This window comes from Podarcis erhardii (genome assembly GCF_964252035.2).
Source record: "Podarcis erhardii genome assembly, chromosome: 9".
NCBI lineage: Eukaryota > Metazoa > Chordata > Lepidosauria > Squamata > Lacertidae > Podarcis > Podarcis erhardii.
The window spans coordinates 78,981,450-79,005,280 of NC_138512.1; the positions used below are offsets into that span (position 1 = coordinate 78,981,450).

General features: G+C 45.8%; 1 protein-coding gene across 1 annotated transcript in view; it reads left to right on the top strand.

The window, feature by feature from the left end:
• The first annotated feature begins 7,331 nt into the window (after positions 1–7,331).
• NAGK (N-acetylglucosamine kinase) overlaps positions 7,332–23,831 on the top strand; it is a 31,613-nt gene continuing 15,113 nt past the window's right edge. Inside the window, exons 1-6 of the mRNA XM_081877136.1 lie at positions 7,332–7,489; positions 14,532–14,616; positions 17,141–17,239; positions 18,114–18,255; positions 21,293–21,403; positions 23,209–23,321. Coding sequence (XP_081733262.1) covers positions 7,461–7,489; positions 14,532–14,616; positions 17,141–17,239; positions 18,114–18,255; positions 21,293–21,403; positions 23,209–23,321 — 579 coding nt within the window. The 5' untranslated portion in view covers positions 7,332–7,460. The remainder of the gene's footprint in view (positions 7,490–14,531; positions 14,617–17,140; positions 17,240–18,113; positions 18,256–21,292; positions 21,404–23,208; positions 23,322–23,831) is intronic.

Consider the following 23,831-nt stretch of genomic DNA (forward strand, 5'->3'; position numbering starts at 1 on the left):
GCGGGATTCGCACTCTGTCCTCCTTCAATTTCCAGCAACTGGCCCTCAGGAGCATTGGTGCCTCCAGAGCCGGGCCAGCCTGGCTAGTAGCTGATAATAGCCACCTCCTCCTTATTTACAGAAACATTGTAAAATTAAGGAATGTTAGAAGGTTGTTGGAATGAAGTAATGTGGTTTTAGCAGAAATGATATAAAGGATTAGGTTAAAATTGATTTATTAATTGGTGAAAGACGAGAATTACAATATATTAAGATAATTTATTAGGATAAAAACAAAGCTGGAAAGGATTTGCTGAAACACTTAATTGAACTAGAATACAAAAAAGGGAGGTGTGAGGAGGTCAAGGAAATAAGCAAAGGAAAGAAAGCTATGTAAAGGTCTGATTTGTTCTTTTTTAATTGTTTGTGTGTATTTTTTATGTCTTTGTTATTTTTCTTTTTTATTGTTCTTTTTTGTAACTTTTAAAATCTGAATAAATATTATATATATATATATATATATATATATATATATATATATATATATATATGATAATAGCCACCTCCTCCATGAATTTCATAAAATCATAGAACTGGAGAGTTGGAAGGGACCCCAGGGGTCATCTAGTCCAACCCCCTGCAATGCAGGAAATAACAGTTAAAGAATTCCTGGTCAATGGTCACCCAACTTTTGCTTAAAAACCTCCAAAGAAGGAGAGTTCTTTGGAGGTTTTTCCCCCAATTTCATTGTTCTGTATGGGACAATGACAATAAAGGTTATCGTATTGTATTGTATCATTCACTCCCTTCTGAAGGAGTCTGTTCCCCTCTTGAACAAGTTTCTTTCTTTCTTTCTCTCTCTCTCTTTTCTTTTTAAATTGTTATTTTCTTTTACAAAAACAGTAACCAAAAATTAAACAGCTCTTACCGTCAGTTCTTCTTGATGTTGAGTTGGAATCTCCTTCCCTGTAAATGGAAGCCGTGGGTTCTAGTCCTCCCCTCCGGAGCAGCAGAAAACAAGCTTGGCTCCCTCTTCCACGTGGGAGCCTTTCAGATATTTTTTGATGATGGCTCTCTTCTCTCCTTTTCTCCAGGTGAAAACTACCCAACTCCTTCAGCCGTTCCTCATCAGGCGTGGTTTCCAGTCCCTTGGTCATCCTGCTTTGAGCCTGTTTCCCATATCAGTGCTGGGTTTAGGACAGTGCGGGAGGTTCCCCCTCCCAGGACTCCAAGCCGAGAGACTGCAAAACAAGAGCAATAGTAATTGTTATTATCATGAACCAACTTGGCCCCTGCAATCAGGATCCAAGGGCCTTTGTTTGTATTTTCCCTCTGCAGAAGATCTAGAGGGTGGGAGCCGGAGAACAGGGCCTTTTCCATGGTGACTCCCCATTTGTGGCCTGCTCTCCCCAAGGAGGCAGATCTCTTCCTTGCCTTATCCACCTCCTGAGGAACATGCAGAGAAATGGGCTCACAGCCCGTCGAGGGAGACTTGGCGGCGGGTCGGGTCGCCTGGTGACTCTGGGCTACTGGATGAGGACACCAAGGGCAGGAGCGTCCATAGGTGGGTTCGAAATCAGCCAGGTGCCAGGCGCGCTTTGCAACCACGTGGAAAACTCTGGTTAGGGAAAGCAAAATGCCACTTTTGAAATATTTTCCTTCATGCTTGAATTTGTTTTATTCGGGATTGTTTTATTCGATTTTTAATGAGCTGTAAACTTCTTTGAGATTTGTTCTTTAAAATGTAAAGCGATATAGAAAGCTGGACCATAAAGAAGGCTGATCGCCGAAGAATCAATGCTTTTGAATTATGGTGTTGGAGGAGACTCTTGAGAGTCCCATGGACTGCAAGAAGATCCAACCTCTCCATTCTGAAGGAAATCAGCGCTGAGTGCTCACTGGAAGGACAGATCCTGAAGCTGAGGCTCCAATACTTTGGCCACCTCATGAGAAGAGAAGACTCCCTGGAAAAGACCCTGATGTTGGGAAAGATGGAGGGCACAAGGAGAAGGGGACGACAGAGGACAAGGTGGTTGGACAGTGTTCTCAAAGCTACCAGCATGAGTTTGACCAAACTGTGGGAGGCAGTGGAAGACAGGAGGGCCTGGCGTGCTCTGGTCCAGGGGGTCATGAAGAGGCGGACACGACTAAATGACTAGACAACAACAACAAACTTCTTTGAGATTTCTTCTTTAAAATGTAAAGCAGTATAGAAATGGAAATAATGATAAGAAGAAGAAGAAGAAGAAGAAGAAGAAGAAGAAGAAGAAGAAGAAGAAGAAGTGGTGCTTTGGGGGGCGCACGCAGGGGAACGCATACCCCTAAACATTTTGTGAATCTTTGTACTTTAGTCCATTTCCTGTATTTATTCTCCCCCGATTTGAACTTTAAAATGGTGATTTTCTTGAGTCAAAATGAGAGTACCCCAAAATATTTTCTTAGAAAAAGCACTGATATAATAATAATAATAATAATAATAATAATAATAATAATAATAATAGTTTATTATTTTTACCCCGCCCATCTGACTGGGTTTCCCCAGCCCCCCTCTGGGCTGCTTCCAACAAAATATTAAAATACAATAGTCTGTTAAACATTAAAAGCTTCCCTAAACTTAAAAAAAATAAAACTTTTTGACATATCTAAACATTAATCTTTCTGTATTTTACCTAAATTTTATGGGTAGCAGTAGTGGGTTTTATGGGTGAGGGGAGAGACTCCACCAGGCAAGGCCTCCTTCCACCTGCCTTGCCCCCCCCCCCCCCCGCTTCTCAATGTTTATCGTATTGTTTTACGTACTGTGGCTTGCCGTTGTTTTATTGATTATAGTTTAGATATCATTGTAACTGTTGAGTGGATTTCTGCTTAACTTTTATATGTTGACATTATTACTTTATACTATTCTAATGATTGTCGAATGTTACTTTTCTGATGGAGGTTGCCTATTTTAAAGTTATGTTTTATCATGTTTTTGTATTGCATTAGATTGTTATAAGATGTACATTTTTTATTTCTTCAGCTTGTAAACCGCCTTGAGTATTGTAAGATTGAAAGACGGTATACAAATAAAAAATGATGATGATGATGATAAACAGGGCTGCCTTCAGATGATAATTCCATTGGAGGGGGGAACAGCACCGAGGGTTGACGTGTGTCCGGGATTTCCTGCACACACCCTCTTTTTTCGGGGGGCCAACATTTGCATCTGGGGAGGAGTTGCATTTTATTGGAAATGTCCGAGTGGGGGGTGTATTTATTTTTTAAAAAAAATATTTTATTTTTATTTTTTTTAATTGGCACTCTGCTGCAGAAGCAGTTGCTTTGGCTGGAGGTGAGCGTGCAGAAGGGTCTGTTGTTTGCACCGTCGCATTTGATTGGCTGCACAAACTGTTGGCAGGTCTCCCCATTTAATTTGGAGATCTCCTCTGCCCACTTTCCAGTTGCCTTCAACGGGCACAAGAAGTGTGTCAAAATATCCTTATGCAACCCAAACATCCTGCCTGCTGTTATTTACTAATCTCTGGCACCCTCTGATGTCGGCCCTGAAAAACTGCTCCAGATTCACCCAAAGCAAGGGAGAAAACTGAAGACCGGAAAATAATGGCCTTTGCTTGCTGGGGGCACGATATGTTGTGCTCACCCCAACATTGCGGCCAGTGAAGCAGGGTATGCAAGGCTTGGTGGTGCTATTTTGCAAAAAGCAAACAGCGCTGCAAATGAGGCCCAAATGAAGCCGCACTCTGCTCCACCCAGCTCAGTCCAGTATTTTTCTTATTTTGCATTATTTTGCATTGCCTGACATTTTCAGAAGGCAAACTTAAAATTCTTCGGTTTTGAAGGCCGATCAAGGGCTTCCACATCAAACATGGACATACCGAGCTAAACCAAAGAATCCTAGAGCTGGAAGGGACCCCCGGTGGTCATCAAGTCTGACCCCCTTGTGATGCAAGAATCTCAGCTAAAACATCCAGGACAGGATGTTTTAAAAAAGGATGTGTACAAAAAATGGGAAAGGGGGGAAACCACCAAAGAGGAATTCAAACAAATAGCCAGCACGTGTAGACACAAAGTCAGAAAAGCTAAAGCACAGAATGAACTCAGGCTTGCTAGAGAGGTTAAAAGCAACAAAAAAGGCTTTTATGGGTATGTTCGTAGCAAAAGGAAGAACAAGGAAACAGTGGGGTTACTCAGAGGAGAAGATGGTGAAATGCAAACAGGGGACACAGAAAGGGCTGAACTCCTCAATGCCTTCTTTGCTTCAGTCTTCTCCGATAAAGAAAACAATGCCCAACCTGAAGAATTTGGAGCAAATGATTCAGCAGAGGAAACACAGCCCAGAGTAACTAAGGAGATAGTACAAGAATACTTGGCTAGTTTAGATGTATTCAAGTCTCCAGGGCCAGATGAGCTGCATCCAAGAGTATTAAAAGAACTGGCAGATGTGATCTCAGAACCACTGGCAGTCATCTTCGAGAATTCCTGGAGAACAGGCGAAGTCCCGGCAGACTGGAGGAGGGCAAATGTTGTCCCTATTTTCAAAAAGGGGAAAAGAGAGGACCCAAATAATTACCGCCCAGTCAGTCTGACATCAATACCAGGGAAGATTCTGGAGCAGATCATTAAGCAAACAGTCTGTGAGCACCTAGAAAGGAATGCTGTGATCACCAATAGTCAGCATGGATTTCTGAAAAATAAGTCGTGTCAGACTAACCTGATCTCGTTTTTTGACAGAATTACAAGCCTGGTAGATGAAGGGAACGCAGTGGATGTAGCCTACCTTGATTTCAGCAAGGCATTTGACAAGGTGCCCCATGATATTCTTGCAAAGAAGCTGGTAAAATGCAGTCTTGACTATGCTACCACTCAGTGGATTTGTAACTGGCTGACTGACCGAACCCAAAGGGTGCTCATCAATGGTTCCTCTTCATCCTGGAGAAGAGTGACTAGTGGGGTGCCACAGGGTTCTGTCTTGGGTCCGGTCTTATTCAACATCTTTATCAACGACTTGGATGATGGACTCAAGGGCATCCTGATCAAATTTGCAGATGACACCAAACTGGGAGGGGTGGCTAACACCCCAGAGGACAGGATCACACTTCAAAATGACCTTGACAGATTAGAGAACTGGGCCAAAACAAACAAGATGAATTTTAATAGGGAGAAATGTAAAGTATTGCACTTGGGCAAAAAAAATGAGAGGCTCAAATACAAGATGGTTGACACCCGGCTTGAGAGCAGTACATGTGAAAAGGATCTAGGAGTCTTGGTTGACCACAAACTTGACATGAGCCAACAGTGTGACGCGGCAGCTAAAAAAGCCAATGCAATTCTGGGCTGCTTCAATAGGAGTATAGCATCTAGATCAAGGGAAGTAATAGTGCCACTGTATTCTGCTCTGGTCAGACCCCACCTGGAGTACTGTGTCCAGTTCTGGGCACCACAGTTCAAGAAGGACACTGACAAACTGGAACGTGTCCAGAGGAGGGCAACCAAAATGGTCCAAGGCCTGGAAACGATGCCTTATGAGGAACGGCCAAAGGAGCTGGGCATGTTTAGCCTGGAGAAGAGGAGGTTAAGGGGTGATATGATAGCCATGTTCAAATATATAAAAGGATGTCACATAGAGGAGGGAGAAAGGTTGTTTTCTGCTGCTCCAGAGAAGCGGACACGGAGCAATGGATCCAAACTACAAGAAAGAAGATTCCACCTAAACATTAGGAAGAACTTCCTGACAGTAAGAGCTGTTTGACAGTGGAATTTGCTGCCAAGGAGTGTGGTGGAGTCTCCTTCTTTGGAGGTCTTTAAGCAGAGGCTTGACAACCATATGTCAGGAGTGCTCTGATGGTGTTTCCTGCTTGGCAGGGGGTTGGACTCCATGGCCCTTGTGGTCTCTTCCAACTCTATGATTCTATGATTCTAGGTGGCCATCCTCCATCTTCTGTTTTTAATCTGTTGGGAGCCGCCCAGAGTGGCTGGGGAAACCCAGCCAGATGGGCAGGGTATAAATATTTGTTGTTGTTGTTGTTGTTGTTGTTGTTGTTGTTGTTGTTGTTGTTGTTGTTATTACAGTGGTACCTCGGGTTAAGTACTTAATTTGTTCCGGAGGTCCGTTCTTAACCTGAAACTGTTCTTAACCTGAAGCACCACTTTAGCTAATGGGGCCTCCTGCTGCTGCCATGCCGCCGGAGCACGATTTCTGTTCTCATCCTGAAGCAAAGTTCTTAACCCGAGGTAATATTTCTGGGTTAGCGGAGGCTGTAACCTGAAGCATCTGTAACCTGAGGTACCGCTGTATTATTAACCTCCAAGGAAGGAAAGCCCACAAATTAATAATAATAATAATAATAATAATAATAATAATAATAATAATAATAATATTTTTTATTTATACCCCACCCTTCCTCGTTCAAAAACCGGGCTCAGGGCGGCTAACAACAAATTTAAAAGCAGCATAAAATACAGTATAACAATAATAACAATAATGACTACAGTTACAGATAGGTAGCCGTGTTGGTCTGCCATGGTCAAAACAAAATAAAAAAATTCCTTCCAGTAGCACCTTAAAGACCAACTAAGTTAGTTCTAGGTATGAGCTTTCGTGTGCATGCACACTTCTTCAGATAGTATTTTGTTTTAATAATGACTATGATAAGGATGATGACGATGACGATGATGCAATATAGGCCTAGGGTAGCTCAGTCAGTGGAGCATCTTAATCTCAGGCGGTGGGTTGAAGACCCACGTTGGGCTGGAGGGTGGGGTTGGACTGCAGGACCTTTTAGGGTCCCTCCCAACTCCTATTTCCCGCTTCTTTCTTTCCGCAGGGCCTGTAAGACAGAGTTGTTCCGCCTGGCCTTTGGCTTGGAGCCAATTTGATTCCCTCCCCCTCTCTCTTTTTCCCTTTTCCTTTTAATCTTGTTTTTAAGTTGTATTTATTCAACTTGTTTTTATTATTGCTTGTTAGCCGCCCTGAGCCCGGTCTTGGCTGGGGAGGGCGGGGCATAAATAAAAATTATTATTATTATTATTATTCTCTTCTGTGCAGGTCCTTGGCAATCGCTTTTTAAAAAACAATCTCCCTGCAGGGCGACACCTATCTAACTCCCCAGGCGTTCCCAGGACCCAAAGCTCTCCAGAATCCCTGATGCTTTTACGCAGCCCCTTCCCAAACTGCGCCGGGGATCTCTCCCTGCCCCGGGGCAACGGGGAGCGCGGAGAAGTGGGGGGAGGTCGTTGCGGGGGGGGGTCCTCTTCCTCTTCCTCTTCCTCTTCCTCTTCCTCGTGCCCCTCCCCCGCTTCCCAAAATAGCCCCGAGCGCGCGTGGGAGGAGCAGGAGGCGGAGCGAGAGGCGGCGCCTTCCTGCCTTCCTTCCTTCTCTCTCCGGCTGCGCCTGGCGCGCCCTCGCCCTCCTTTCTCTTCCTCTCCCCGGGGCTCCTCGGTGTCCGGGGCGGGTCGGCGGGCAGGTCCCTCCCGGAGGCTCCATGGCTGCGATCTTCGGCGGCGTGGAGGGGTGAGTGAGGCCGGAGCCGGCCAGGGACCCTGCAGCCAGGCAGAGGGGAGGAGATGGGGCGCGTCCGCCTCCTACCTGGGCGCACATGATATGGGAGCGGGGTCCCTGTTTCCCCCCAGCCTTGCCCTCACCTGGCCTGGATCCTCAAAGGCAAACCAGCCAGATGGGCGGGGTATTGCTATTATTGTTGTTCTTGTTGTTGTTTAGTGGTTTAGTCGTGTCCGACTCTTCGTGACCCCTGGACCAGAGCACACCAGGCCCTCCTGTCTTCCACTGCCTCCCACAGTTTGGTCAAACTCATGCTGGTCTCTTCGAGAACACTGTCCCACCATCTCGTCCTCTGTCGTCCCCTTTTCCTTGTGCCCTCCATCTTTCCCAACATCAGGGTCTTTTCCAGGGAGTCTTCTCTTCTCCTGAGGTGGCCAAAGTCTTGGAGCCTCAGCTTCAGGATCTGTCCTTCCAGGGAGCACTCAGGGCTGACTTCCTTCAGAATGGAGAGGTTGGATCTTCTTGCGGTCCATGGGACTCTCAAGAGTCTCCTCCAGCACCACAATTCAAGAGCATCCATTCTTTGGCAATCAGCCTTCTTGATGGTCCAGCTCTCACTTCCATACATCACTACAGTGGTACCTTGGGTTAAGTACTTAATTTGTTCCGGAGGCCCGTTCTTAACCTGAAACTGTTCTTAACCTGAAGCACCACTTTAGCTAATGGGGCCTCCTGCTGCTGCCCTGACGCTGGAGCACAATTTCTGTTCTCATCCTGAAGCAAAGTTCTTAACCCGAGGTACTATTTCTGGGTTAGCAGAGTCTGTAACCTGAAGCGTATGTAATCTGAAGCTTATGTAACCCGAGGTACCACTGTACTGGGAAAAACATAGCTTTAACTATACGGACCTTTATTGGCAAGGTGATATTATTATTATTATTGGCTCTCAGCGCTGCCCCTGCCTCTTGCGTTCGTTCATTGACTTCCTCGCTTGCACGTATCCTTTCTGCAGCTGCCCTCGCAATCCCGGCTTGCAGGGCTTTCCAACAGCGAGGCTTGAAGGCAAAAACGCAGCCAGGCGCCGCATGCGGGGAATCCTAGGGTTGTAGAGCTGGAAGGGAACCCCGGAGGTCCTCTAGTCCCACCCGCTGCAAGGCAGGGATCTCAGCTGAAGCATCCATGACAGGCTGCCATCCGATCCCCGTTAGAATGCAGTTAGAATGCGTTAGAATGCAGCCTGTGAAATGCGTCTTGGATGTACTCAAGGGAAAGGTCTGGTGCTGAATCCTCTCTAAAGCCACACACTCCAACTCCCTTAGTAACACAGGAAGAGCTCTGCAGCTGGATCAGGCCAAAGGGTCGCCCAGGAGAGGCCCACGATGGGGGTACCCACTTACAGTTCCCATCAACCGATTGTTAGAGGCTGAACACAGTAATAATAATAATTTTCAATTATAATTTATAATTTATATTTATAGCTATTGTGGCCGATAGCTCTCTATTCCACAAATTTCCTGCTCTGAAAGTCATCCAAATTGGTGGCCATCACTGTGGCAGGGAGTTCCACAGTTCAACTCTGCACAAAGGAGGACTTTGTTTTCTCCATCCTGAATCTTCCAGCCTTTCGCTTCATGGGATGTTCACAAGTCTTAGTCTTCTGGGAGAGGGAGGAAAACTTTCCTCTATCCGCTTTCTCAATACCATGTTATACTTTTATAAGCTTCTGCCCTGTTGCCTCTTCCTCGCCTTTTTTATCAACGAAAAAGTCCCAAACTCTGTGACCTTTCCTGGTAGGAGAGTTGCTCCCCTGGAGAGCTCCGTCGGTTAGAGCCTGGTGCTGATAAAACTCCAGCCTTGCAGGTTTGATCCTGCTGCATATTCCTGCTTTGCAGGGGTCAGTGGTTCTCAATTGTGGGTCCCCAGATGTTTTTGGCCTACAACTCCCATGATCCCTAGCTCACAGGACCAGTGGTCAGGATGATGGGAGTTGTAGGCCAAAAACATCTGGGGACCCAAGGCTGAGAAAGGCTGGATAGATTATCCTTCCAACTCTCTGATTCTTTATATTTTGGTGGCCCTTTTTCCAGCTCTACTATCTCCTTTCCCAGAACCACACATGCTATTCTTCCAAGCGCACCACAGATTTGTATTTGCACAGAGCGACAGATGCTCAGATTAATGAATTTTCCATTTCTCTCGCCTCTGCTCTCCCAGAGCAGCAGACACCGTTTGAAACGCTACGGCAAAATCATTTTAAAAAGCAAAACCTGCCATATGCAGGCAAGCGGGATCCAAACAGAGATATCCGGGAGGCAAATGAAAAGGCCTTTGCCTGTTGCTGAAAGGAGAGTGTGCAGGGCACCAGGGGAGGGGTCCAAAGCGGGGGGGGGGAGCGGGGAGGGGGACCAGCAGCAACAGATTCCCATCAACCCTCGACCACCCTTTCCTGGGGCTGATGGGTACTGGAGTCCAGCAACCAATGCAGAGCCTTGGAAGCCGCCCAAAGGGGCTGGAGCAACCAGATCGGTGGGGTATGAACAAATAAATAATTCTATAAATAATGGAATCTGTTCCACTGTCAAGCAGCTTTCGTTGTCGTTGTCATTAATATCTATCATCTATCTATCTATCAATATATCTATCATCTCCAGGCATCTTTATCGGAAGTTAGAAAGTACATAATTATATGTGCACTAAACATGGTGAGAGGGAAGCGGGTGGCACTGTGGGTTAAACCACAGAGCCTAGGACTTGCCAATAAGAAGGTCGGCGGTTTGAATCCCTGCGACGGGGTGAGCTCCTGTTGCTCGGTCCCTGCTCCTGCCACCCTAGCAGTTTGAAAGCACGTCAAAGTGCAAGTAGATAAATAGGTACCGCTCCGGCGGGAAGGTAAACGGCGTTTCCGTGTGCTGCTCTGGTTTGCCAGAAGCGGCTTAGTCCTCCTGGCCACATGACCCAGAAGCTGTACACCGGATCCCACGGCCAATAAAGCGAGATGAGCGCCGCAACCCCAGAGTCGGCCACGACTGGACCTAATGGTCAGGGGTCCCTTTACCTTTACCTTAAACATGGTGAGACATACATAAAAGAGAGAAAAAGAAAAAGAGAAGGGAAAGTGAAGGGGGGGGGGACGACCCAAAACTGTATACTTCAAAAGTTGTTATTGCAATAACAAAGTTGCTGTTGTTGTTGTTGTTCTGGTTGTTGTTGTTACTGGGTGGCTGCCCCTGGTCCAAACAGAGCCTATGATCCCTTTATTCCTCTTCCATGACATATTATTTTTTAAAAATGTGGTTCTTATTCTTCTTACTTTGAGGGGTTCTCTCTCGCTTTCTAACCCTGGGTTGAGAACAGTGGAAGCAAAAGGTGGAGAAAAAGGGGAAGCTGATGTCTTAGGAACCGGGAAATCCCATGATGCCAACAATGCAAATCCGTCCTGGGGCAGGGCTACAACTGGAGGAGGAACCTGGGCGTCCTGGAGAGGCGTGGGGACACTGGCCTGCTGCCCAGTTAGAGTTTCGCTTCCTCCAATTAGTGCTGAGGTTGTCCGAAAGGTCTATCTCGGCTGCTTTCTTGAGGCCGTGGGTGTTGCTGGAGGGGGTGGGATGTGCTGCTCAACGCAGGTTTGCTCCCTGCACAGCTTGTCAGCTGGAGGGCTTCAATCGGACGTGTGTATTCTTGTCTCATAAATCTCCCGCGTGATCCGCAGAACCAATCTCAACAGGCCACGTCTCCAGCGGGAACTGACTCTTGCCCTCCATTTCGGGGTGCTGTTTTCACCCCAATGTCTCACGTGGCTTGAAATAGCAGGTGGTTAGAGGCGAGGGTGATGATTGCCTGCCAGGTGTGCAGGAAGTTAAATTGCACAGAGTTCGTGGGTTTTTTCTTATTATTATTGATTTCTGTGCTATCACGAGGGATGAGACTTGGCAGAGAAATCTTGGGTTTCGAAAGACCCGGGTGGAGCTGTGCATAGATCTCTCGGCAGGACAGAGTTCTAACACCCTTTTTAATATAAAGCACCTGCCTCAGATTCTTAACATTTATTATGTATTTCTTCCTTCCTCTCTCCCCCCAACTTCCACTTCTGGTTTGTTTCTCCTTTCACCCACTTTGCTACCTCCTAACAGAAAAAAGTTATCAATAACGTAATATCAAACCTAAAAAGATAAAAGTAAATACACCATAATATTTCTCTATCTTTGAAACATTTTCTAATACTAACAGTGTGAATGTTTATTTAAATCCTGCCATCAAGTCTATTGACTTTCTTTGTTTCTGCAAGTATAATATAAACGGTTCCCATTCTTTTTCAAAGTCTCTGTTGTCTTTTTCTCTTAGTCAGTCTGTGATTTTTTGCCAGTTCTGCGTAGTTCATCAACATCTCTTGCCATTGTTCTTTAATTGGTATTTCTCCAGTCTTCCAGTTTTGTGCGATCAACATTCAGTGGTAGCATCCATAAATAAAGTCCTCTTTTCTTTTGGTATGTCTTGGCCAAAAATACCTAGTAAGAAAGCTTCTGGTTTTTTTTACAAAAGTTATTTTCAATATTTTCTTCAGTTCATTATATATCATTTCCCAATAGGCTTTTACCTTTTTACAATCCCACCACATATGATAAAACAACCCCACTTTCCTTTTTCAAGGAGCTTTCCTTGCTTCTAGATCTTAAACACGCAGGTTGCTGGCTTTGGTGCTGGGCTGCAAGAAAGGCTTGTCAGTTGCATGCATCTCTGCTCTTTTAGGGTTTCCAGCACAGCTACAGTTGTGTTCAAGGAGACAGGGTAGATGTGAGCGATGCATGGATCTCTGCAACTGTTCAGCGCTAAATACGCTGCAAAGTTGTCAAATCTACGAGATTCCTCTGTCACAGGCAGATGTGTGGCTTGGCTGTGCATCGATGCACTTGGGTGACACAAATGGACACCCAAACCCCTTTTGGGATGTTTGCATGGGGAACAAAAATAGCTTCTAGCCTTATGAAAAACGATGATTTACGAGACCATAATTCAGTGCTGGAGCATTTCCTTGGCACAGAAAAGGTCTCGGGTTCAGTCCTTGACAGCAGGCAGAGCCGAGAAAGACTTCCCTCTCTGAAATCCTGCAGACAGTTGGCGTAGAGCAGGGGTCAGCAAACTTTTTTCAGCAGGGGGCCGGTCCACTGTCCCACAGACCTTGTGGAGGGCCAGACCATATTTTTTAAAAATAATAATGAACGAATTCCTATGCCCCACAAATAACCCGGAGATGCATTTTAAATAAAAGGACACATTCTACTCATGTAAAAACATGCTGATTCCCAAACCGTCCGTGGGCTGGATTGAGAAGGCGATTGGGCTGGATCCGGCCCCCGGGCCTTAGGTTGCCTAACCATGGCATAGAGAGTGCTGCAGTTCATGGGACAATTGTCAGACTTCTCCTGAGGCAGCTTCTTGCAAACCCAGTGATGCAAAAAGGAGCAGCCCAGCCCAGCATGCCTTTTGGTTGCTCAGTGGTCATACCCAGTTTTGCAATTCTGGGCTGCATCCGTTTGCAAAAGACGGCACAGCCACCTGCTTGAACTCTGCAGAGAACATCATTTAGCTCCCCACTTAACATTGCTCAGTTGTGTTTATGGCTGCATGTGGAGACTTCGCAGTGGGTTGGGTTGCTCAGCTGTCGCGCCAACTCTGCATGAAGCAGATTGTGTCGAAGTCTCTTTTTTTCCAATTTTTTTAAATTACTTTTCCAATAAATTTTAAACAAACAAATAGACAAACAAACATAAATCTCAGCCTATTTAAACCAATCTTAGTAACATTATTAAGTGACTTCCCCGTATCCCCCTTGTTGAATTTCAGTGTATATCATTTTAACAGTTTTCCAAAACCAGTGTTCTTATGAAATTAACTTAATCACTTAACATCTTTCTTTCATTCAAATTTGGCATTAAACATATTAATTAATCACATTACATATTCAAATCCTAAGCCTATCTGATATTTGCAAGCTTTTCCAATTACGTTAACATATTTAACTAAATAGTCTTTAAATTTCGTCCATTCCTCCTGGTACACCTCCTCCTTCTGGTCGCGGACTCTTTCGTCAGGTCGGCTAGCTCCAAAAAATCCATCATCTTCATCTGCCAAGGTTTTGTTGAAGTCTTGATGAAAATCTGATTCTTTAAAATAAAATAAAAAAGTTTGATGCTTTATTAGGTTTTATATGTTCTGTAAGCCGCCCAGAGTGGCTGGAGGAACCTAGCCAGAGGAGTATAAATAATAAAATGATGACGATGATGATGATGCCTTTAAAAGGAGCCCAGTGATGGCTTTGAGACTCTCCACGCTCAAGGCATGAGCATCTTCCCCAGCATCCTCTTGCACCAGTCTTAGAAACTCAGATACATAAGGGAATTGCCAAACAGCACCTTCAGCCTGGGGAATGTCTAACACGGTCTTGATCCTGACCTCCTTCTCCTTCTTGCTGGAAGGAAAGGTTTCAAAAAGTCCTCTCTGTCCTCTGTCCAGAATCTTCCTTTTTAAAAAATTTTTAATTTTTTTTTTTAAATTTCCTTTTACAAATTGTTCAAACACAACCATATTCAACAAATTACAAGTTTTTGACTTCCACCAGCTCCTCCCACAATCCTCATGTTTTTATATTTGTTCCGCATTTCCTTTATAATATATTGCCAGTTTATAATATCCTTACATCTCATTTTCTCTTTACAATACCCTTTCTCATCACAAAGCCTCTTTAAATCCAACTAGCGTTGTCTGTACATCACAAATATTTTCCAGATAAATCGTAAACTTTCTCCAGTCCTGAGTGAACTTGTGATCTTTCTGGTATCTAATTTTTCCAGTCATTTTATCTAATTCTGCAAAATCCATAAGTGTCCCGAATCTTCCACTGTCCGGCTTCCTCAGACGACCGCGGGTTTTAGTGCGAGGAGAGAGGGAAGAGAACTCGTCTCTCTCCACTTTCTCCATGATAGGCATGATTTTATGAACCTCTGTCGTGCGGCTTCTTACTTGGCTATTTGGGTTTTTGTTTCTCCCCCCACCGCAGGGGAGGGACCCACTCCCAGGTGGTCCTGATCTCTGAAGATGGCAAGATCCTGGCAGAAGGCGAGGGGCCTTGCACCAACCACTGGGTAAGTAGGCCCACCTTTATTTGTTATAATTGTGATGATTATGGCGTACAGCTGATGAAAACCCCAAATTAACAATCTCCGAAAATTAGAGTATTAAATGAAATTAGCAAAACAAGGGACAGTTAAGGGACAGTTAGCTCCAAGTGGAATGCTGTAGTAAGTGGAAAGGCTGGGCTGGATGAATCCGAAGCCGGAATTAAGATTGCCGGAAGAAATATCAACAACCTCAGATATGCAGATGACACAACATTGATGGCAGAAAGTGAGGAGGAATTAAAGAACCTTTTACTGAGGGTGAAAGAGGAGAGCACAAAATATGGTCTGAAGCTCAACATCAACATCCAAAAAACAAAAAAAAAACACGAAAACAAAACAAAACAAAAAAAACAAAACAAAAACGAAGATCATGGCCACTGGTCCCATCACGTCCTGGCAAATAGAAGGGGAAGATATGGAGGCAGTGAGAGATTTTACTTTCTTGGGCTCCATGATCACTGCAGATGGTGACAGCAGCCACGAAATTAAGAGACGCCTGCTTCTTGGGAGGAAAGCAATGACAAACCTAGACAGCATCTTAAAAAGTAGAGACATCACCTTGCCAACAAAGGTCCGTATAGTAAAAGCTATGGTCTTCCCAGTAGTGATGTATGGAAGTGAGAGCTGGACCATAAAGAAGGCAGATCGCCGAAGAATTGATTCTTTTGAATTATGGTGCTGGAGGAGACTCTTGAGAGTCCCATGGACTGCAAGAAGAACAAACCGATCCATTCTTAAGGAAATCAGCCCTGAGTGCTCACTGGAAGGACAGATCCTGAAGCTGAGGCTCCAATACTTTGGCCACCTCATGAGAAGAGAAGACTCCCTGGAAAAGACCCTGATGTTGGGAAAGATGGAGGGCACAAGGAGAAGGGGATGACAGAAGGCGAGATGGTTGGATAGTGTCTTCGAAGCTACAAACATGAGTCTGACCAAACTTCGGGAGGCAGTGGAAGACAGAAGTGCCTGGCGTGCTCTGGTCCATGGGGTCACGAAGAGTCGGACACGACTAAACGACTAAACAACAACAACAAAGCAAAACAAGGATTGCAAATAGAGCAATATTGGACCTCTGAGGAGTAGAAGCATTCAGCAGACCAGTTCTTTTTTTCTTTAGCCCAGGTAAGACAAATAAAGGCTTGACATATCTCGCTTTGCATGTCATGAGTCTATCTCATATATTAGTTTCACCTTTTAAGTTGAATTACTGAAATAAATGAACTTTTCTACGATATTCTAATTTTTTGAGTTTCACCTGTATATGAATGTTTGGAAATGCCTCTTAGTCACAAGGGACTAAGTCCTTCTTAGAAAGGGAAGCAGTTAGGGTTGATCTTTTTTTAAACTGAAATCATTCAATGTCTTCCCCCCTCATCCCCCCCCCCCCTGTATCTCAGGCAGCAACAGAGACAACTTCCTAGAGTAATGCAAGGATCACAGTAAATCTCTGTTCATATCCTGCAAGACAGGATATTCACATCCCTGGGAGCAACCCTGCTGAAGTATTTTACTGTTATTGATTGATTTGTTCATGGCATTTAGACCCCCCCCTTTGGCTCCAAGGTGGGGGCAAACACAGTCCTCCTGCCCCATCTCATTTAATCCCCACAACAGCCCTGTGAGGTTGGCCGGGCCGAGAGAAAACATTGACTGGCTCCCGACATCGGGCCCACTGAGCTTCATGGCCGAGCGAGGATTCGAACCCTGTCCTCCTCCTAGGTCCTCGTCCACCACTCTAACCACTACACCACACTGCTGGGGCCTTGCTCCCCTTTTGAAGCCCTGCATCGCACATCGTTGTTCACCCTGAGCAGCTTTGTGTGCCGAGATGAGTGGCTGCGCTCATTTGGCCTGCCAAGTCTGTGCAGGTCCTGTATCTGCTAAGGGACAGTTAGCTCCAAGTGGAATGCTGTAGTAGTAGTAGTAGTAGTAGTAGTAGTAGTAATAATAATAATAATAATAATAATAATAATAATAATAATTTATTTATACCCCGCACATCTGGCTGCGCTTCCCCAGCCACTCTGGGCGGCTTCCAACAAAATATTAAAATACCATAATGCATCAAACATTAAAAGCTTCCCTAAACAGGGCTGCCTTCAGATGTCTTTTAAAAGTCTGGTAGTTGTTGTTCTCTTTGACATCTGGTGGGAGGGAGTTCCACAGGGTGGGCGCCACCACCGAGAAGGCCCTCTGCCTGGTTCCCTGTAACTTGGCTTCTTGCAGTGAGAGAACCGCCAGAAGGCCCTCAGAGCTGGACCTCCGTGTCTGGGTAGAATGATGGGGGTGGAGACTGCTGTCTCGCTCCCGACAGGGAGATGCCCATATCCCGGAAGGGCCCACTGAGGACAGGATGAGTTTCTCCTTCCTTTCCAGAAAGCTAGGATAGGGGAGCAAGCGTAGCCTGTCTGTGTGTGGCTGTCTGTGCCTTTAAGTTTGGGGTGCGGCGCTGATTGGGGTCTCCTTGTTTTCTCCCCTTGGTGAGCAGCTGGTTGGGGCAGACAGATGCCTGGAGAGGATCAACACCATGGTCAGCGAGGCCAAGGGCAAGGCAGGGGCTGATCCACAGGTTCCACTGCGCTCCCTGGTGAGTATGCTCCTCCTCCTTTCCCCAATGGCCATTAGGACATAAGAATCTGCTGGATCAGGCCAGGGGCCAGCAAGCAGGATCCAAGCTGCTTCTGCCGGGAAGCAGCAATTGCTTCCAAGCCACAGTAGCCACCCCTCGTGTCTGGGGGGGGGGTGTCCCCAAGGTTCTCCAGAAGGTCCCTCGTGGTTCCTCAATGGGATGAGCGGTTCCCGACCCCTTGGTTTCATAAACCCCACCCTTTAAAAAGCCTTATTCAGAAAAGCGGTTTGCCCAACCCGCTGAGGAAGATTAGGAACACAATTCAAAACAGTGGCGACCAATTGCACATTTTTTGGAAATCCGGTTAAAACTATTTAGTGTAATAAATTCAAGAAAGTGGATTGTATTTGATGCAGTGATGCCAGTTTTTCCACGTTGCCTCTTAGCACCCCCCCCCACAGTAATCCCCCCCCCAGGGGGCACTACCATGCGCTTTGGGAATCACAGGTTCAGACGGTTGGGTATCCATGAGAGAGAAAGTTTCTCCACTGCAGTCTATCTTTTCCCGTAGCGTCTAGCTGCAAAGAAGTGCTGAGCTTCTTCCAGACAGAATTGGGGAGCCTGGCAGCTCACCCCCCCCAATAAACTATGGGGTACACCTTGCCGTGCTCCCCAGAGTTGTAATTCAAGAGGAGTCCCAGGTAGAACCAGCTGCAGAATTTGCTTCAGATGGAGCACAACTCCTCTGAAAACTGAGGCGTGTCTTGTGTTCCGGTGGGCTTTCCGAAAACAGTCTTCCTCCTCGCAAACAATCCCCCCACCCTGGCCCAGATGCTGGCGGCTGGGGCTGAGCCAGGGTTGGGCTGGTGACGGTGTGGGTGTTTTGGCGCAGGGCCTCTCTCTCAGCGGAGGGGAGCAGAAGGAAGCCATCAACAAGCTCATAGAGGAGATGAAGACCCGCTTCCCCTGCCTGAGCCAAAACTACTACATCACCACGGATGCCGTTGGAGCCATGGCCACAGCCACCGACCACGGTAAGAGGGACGGGTTTTGTGTCTTCGCGCAAAGATAGAATCACGGTATTGTAAAGCTGGAAGGGACCCCGAGGGTCATCCAGCCCAACCCCCTGCAATGCAGGGATCTCGGCTAAAGCATCCAGGACAGGTCACCACCCAACCTCGGCTGGATCCGGCCAGCACCCATCTTACTGTAATTTTACTGGTGTTAGTCGCCCTGAGCCTGGCTCTGGCTGGGGATGGTGGGGTATAAATAAATTATTATTATTATTATTATTATTATTATTATTATTATTATTATTATTATCTGGTCCAGAACTTGACGAGGTGCGCCAAGGGGGGCTGAGCTCGACAGCTTCCCTCCCTGCCCCACTTGCAACCCAGCATTTGGCTGGGGCTGATAGGGATTTCCGTCCAAAATGTCCAGCCCCGGGTGAGCAGAGGGTGTGCTGTCGTTCCATGCTAATGCGCATGGAGTGGGAAGGTGGCCTGTACACGTGAGCACTCTTCCGGCAGGGTACGAAACAGTTGGGCTGGATGGGATGGAGGGGAACTGAGCATCTCTGCCCCTTGGCACCACGAGGGAGGCATCTCAAGAGCCACAGGTCTGGAGAAAGAGGACGAAACTGCCCTGCTGTTGTTCGCCTCCGTCTGTCTTGAGAAACAAGGGTTGAAGTCAAAGCGCAGCGTGAGCAACACCAAAGTCAGCTCCCTGGGGTGCAAGCCTGGGCGGTGTATCTGGAGATTCTGGGCTGCCTCGATGACAAGATCCCCCTCTTGGCCTCATTGATGGGGTCCAAAGGAAAGCAGAGCAAGATGTTTGGCACCAGTTTGGTGGCAGGAGCTGCCAAAAGGAGGCACAGAAGACACTAGCCAACAGCCTTAGGGACTCCACTCTGGATCTGTGCAGAGTTTACTCCTTGTCCTTTTCTTCTCTGAAAGATGTCCCGCAAGGCAGCGGAGGTTTAGGATCAGGATTTTCCTTCTCCTAGATGAGCTAGATGGGTGACACCTGGCTTGAGAGCAGTACATGTGAAAAGGATCTAGGAGTCTTGGTTGACCACAAACTTGACATGAGCCAACAGTGTGACGCGGCAGCTAAAAAAGCCAATGCAATTCTGGGCTGCATCAATAGGAGTATAGCATCTAGATCAAGGGAAGTAATAGTGCCACTGTATTCTGCTCTGGTCAGACCTCACCTGGAGTACTGTGTCCAGTTCTGGGCACCACAGTTCAAGAAGGACACTGACAAACTGGAACGTGTCCAGAGGAGGGCAACCAAAATGGTCAAAGGCCTGGAAACGATGCCTTATGAAGAACGGCTAAGGGAGCTGGGCATGTTTAGCCTGGAGAAGAGGAGGTTAAGGGGTGATATGATAGCCATGCTCAAATATATAAAAGGATGTCACATAGAGGAGGGAGAAAGGTTGTTTTCTGCTGCTCCAGAGAAGCGGACACAGAGCAATGGTTCCAAACTACAAGAAAGAAGATTCCACCTAAACATTAGGAAGAACTTCCTGACAGTAAGAGCTGTTTGACAGTGGAATTTGCTGCCAAGGAGTGTGGTGGAGTCTCCTTCTTTGGAGGTCTTTAAGCAGAGGCTTGACAACCATATGTCAGGAGTGCTCTGATGGTGATTCCTGCTTGGCAGGGGGTTGGACTCGATGGCCCTTGTGGTCTCTTCCAACTCTATGATTCTATGATTCTACCTTCCCAGGTGGATGAGCCCCACCTGCCTCTCTCTCTTTATATACTGTATTTTTCGCTCCATAAGACGCACCTGACCATAAGACGCATCTAGTTTTTAGAGGAGGAAAACAAGAAAAAAATAATATTCTGAACAAAACAGTGGATGTGTGATTTTTGTGGTTCATGCGATTTGTGATTTGACGGTGAGTTATGGGTAGCCCAATGCAAAAATCCTGGATCCATGCTTTGTAACCACGTTTTTGCGCCATTACGGCTCCACGCAACAGTGGGTGTGTGATTTCTTTGGTGCAGGCTGTAGCCATGGACATGCTATGTGATTTGATGGTGAATTTGGGGTGACCCAATGCAAAAATCCTGAGCTGCTTGCCATTCAGCGGCTTTGTTTCAACACCCACTTCCCTCTTTCAAAAAAAAAAGAGCATGATCTGCTTTTCGCCCCTGTGCAATTCAGCTCCAGGGACCATGCATAAGACGCACAGACATTTCCCCTTACTTTTTATGAAGAAAAAAGTGTGTCTTATGGAGCAAAAATGTTTATTATTTGTAAAGATTTAAACATACTACGAACAGCAATTCAAAATCTAAATAGTGAGATTACTCTGAATCTTCTGACTTCTCCCCACCCCTTCCATGCGTCCTAATGAAAATATTTACAACTGCATATCCATATTTATCCAAATATTTTTTTCTGAATTATCCATAGTGTCCGTTACTTTACAAGTGCGATGAAAACCCTGCCAATGTTTTGACCTGCTTGCAGTGGTCTCGTATATAAACTCTAAACGTTCCCCATTCTTTTATAAAGTTCTTGTCTTCTTGATTTCTGAGCTTCCCAGTTCATCTCGCCATTTTGGCATCGTCCGTCCTCTTGATTTGCCATTCTTCTCTGATTGGGGTTGACTCTTCCTTCCATTTCTGGGTCGATAGTATTTCCCCTCTCTTTCCTCTACAGCAGCCTTTCTCAACCTGTGGGTCCCCAGATGATTTTGGCCTACAACTTCCATCACCCCTAGCTAGCAAGGCCAGAGCTCAGGGATGATGGGAGTTGTAGTCGAACAACATCTGGGGACCCAAGGTTGAGAAACACCGCTCTACATCAAGTGCAGGAACGGCCTTCTTGACCATTGGACCTCCTCTTGGTCTTGTCCACTCAATTCATCAAAGCCTCTCTTCAGAGGAAGCCCCTAACTCACCGAGGGTTCGAGACCCATCAACCACCCTCACTTGGTATACAATTTATAGAATTTCCGTTTTCTAGGACAGAGGCCGCCCATGGCGGAAAGAAGTTTGTGCATGGCTGTACTTGCTGTGTACATCCTGCTCACATGCTCCTCTTTCTCTCCAGGCGGTGTGGTCCTCATCTCTGGGACAGGCTCCACCTGCAAACTCATCAATCCGGACGGCTCTCAGGTCAGCTGCGGGGGATGGGGCCACATGATGGGCGACGAGGGGTCAGGTGAGGACAGGACGCCTGGTTGGTGGGGTGCTTTGCTCGGGAGATGCTGGGCTCAGGTTCTCTGGGGATGAAGCAAATCACTTGGCTTTACAGAGGGACATCTCAGGAGTGGCGCAGATCTTCCCCAGAACCTCTGGATTGGACCCCATTATCCAGTCCACATGGCCAATAGGGAGCCCAGATGCTAGGAAGGCCTTGCCACGTGGATGGTATTATTGCGTATCGAAAGGTGTGGCGAGATCTTCAGAGCATGGCTTGGCACCAGAGGTCAATGGTCACGCTTGGGAAGCTTCTGGCAATTTTCCACAGGCCTCAGAGCTTCCTTTATAAGCACCTAGAAAAATCCTGCTGAATCGGCCCTGGGGCCCAACAGGGGCCAACCAGATGCCCATTGTGGGGAACCCACAAGCAGAATCTGAGCCTGAAAGCTCTGGTTTCCAGCAGCTGAGGTTCAAAAGCATTGCTGCCTGTGACTTTGGAGGCAGAACCTCCAATAGCCCTCTCCTCCTCCATGAATTTGTCCAATCCTCTTTGAAAGCCACCCCGGTTGGTGGCAGGGAGTTCCTTTTTTTTTTAAAAAAAAAAAAAAAGAATAATACAGTGGTACCTCGGGTTAAGAACTTAATTCGTTCTGGAGGTCCGTTCTTAACCTGAAACTGTTCTTAACCTAAAGCACCACTTTAGTTAATGGGGCCTCCTGCTGCTGCCGCGCTACCGGAGCACAATTTCTGTTCTCATCCTGAAGCAAAGTTCTTAACCCGAGGTAATATTTCTGGGTTAATGGAGTCTGTAACCTGAAGTGTCTGTAACCCAAGGTACCACTGTACTTTATTTAGAATTCAACAATAACAAAGGGGAAAAAACACAGTACTTGCTACATCAATTCATTACAATTAACCAACTTTAACAATATATAAATAATAGAAAAATTACACATCACTTTTAACTTACTGAAGTTTTCATATTACACTTTTATCTCTTTATCTCTTTCTTAACATATCAAAAAGAGAAAGACCAAGAAAGGAGGCACAATAAAGAACAGAGAAGAGGAGGAAGGGGGGGAGGGAAAGGGAAAAAAGGAAAAAAGAAAAAGAAAACACATTTAGCTTCCGATTAGACTCATTGTTTTAGTATTTCTACAATTTTTTCACACACAGTTCCAAGTTACTGCATTTCTTTCTTTGTTTTCGTCAGATATATATAAAAAAAATATTTGTTGTTTTACAAGGATGATTCTATTTCTGCCAGGAGGTATTTGTTATTATAATGCTTTTCCAAATACTCTTTAAAGATTTTCCATTCCATTTCCATTCTGTGCTTTGTGTTTTGGATAACCTCTAATTCTCCCTGTCATCATGGCCATCTGTAGGTATTCTATCATTTGGACCTGCCACTCATTTATCGTAGGTGTTTTTGTCACTTTTCCATTTTCTTGCAGTTAAGATCCTGGCTGCTACTGTTGTATACATAAAAAGTGGTCTAATTTCTTTTTTTATTTCTGGTGACATTATTCCCAGGAGGAAGGTTTCAGGTTTTTTCTTAAATGAAAAGTTAAATAGTTTTTTTAATTCATTATAGATGTTACTCCAAAATTCTTTAATGGCTGTGCATTCCCACCACATGTGCATATATGACCCTGTACCATCTTTACACCTCCAGCAAATTGGTGATCTATTTTTATACATCTTTGCGAGTTTTTCTGGAGTGTGGTGGTGGCAGGGAGTTCCATAGCCCTTCCTGTTCTCAGTCCTGAATCTTCCCACATCCCTAGTGCCGGGCGTAATCTCCTCTTTTGGTGTCTGTAGCTTATTGGATCGCTCACCAGGCGGTGAAGATGGTATTTGACAGCCTGGACAACCTCGAAACCCCTCCGCACGACATCAGCTACGTCAAGCAAGCCATGTTTGACTACTTCCAGGTAAACTGCCTGTCTGGTGGTCCACCCGTCCACCCCAATTTGTGCTGTTGTTTGACTCATGGCGAGAGTTGGGGGCGCAAGAGGCTGGTCACTGGCTCTGGGATCATGGGAGAGAGGTCTCAGGTTATCGGCAAGGGACAGTAATAATAATAATAATAATAATAATAATAATAATAATAATAATAATTTTTTATTTATACCCCGCCCTCCCCAGCCAAGGCCGGGCTCAGGGCGGCTAACAAGCAATAATAAAAACAAGTTGAATGATTACAACTTAAAAACAAAATTAAAATACAACATTAAAATATTGAAACATTAAAATATTAAAATGTAGCCTCATCGCAGGAGGAGAAGGAAAGGAAAAAAGAAAGAAAGAGAGGGAGGGAATCAAATTGGCTCCAAGCCAAAGGCCAGGCGGAACAACTGTATCTTACAGGGCCTGCGGAAAGAAATCAGATCCTGCAGGGCCCTGGTCTCATGAGGCAGAGCGTTCCACCAGTGTTGAAAAGG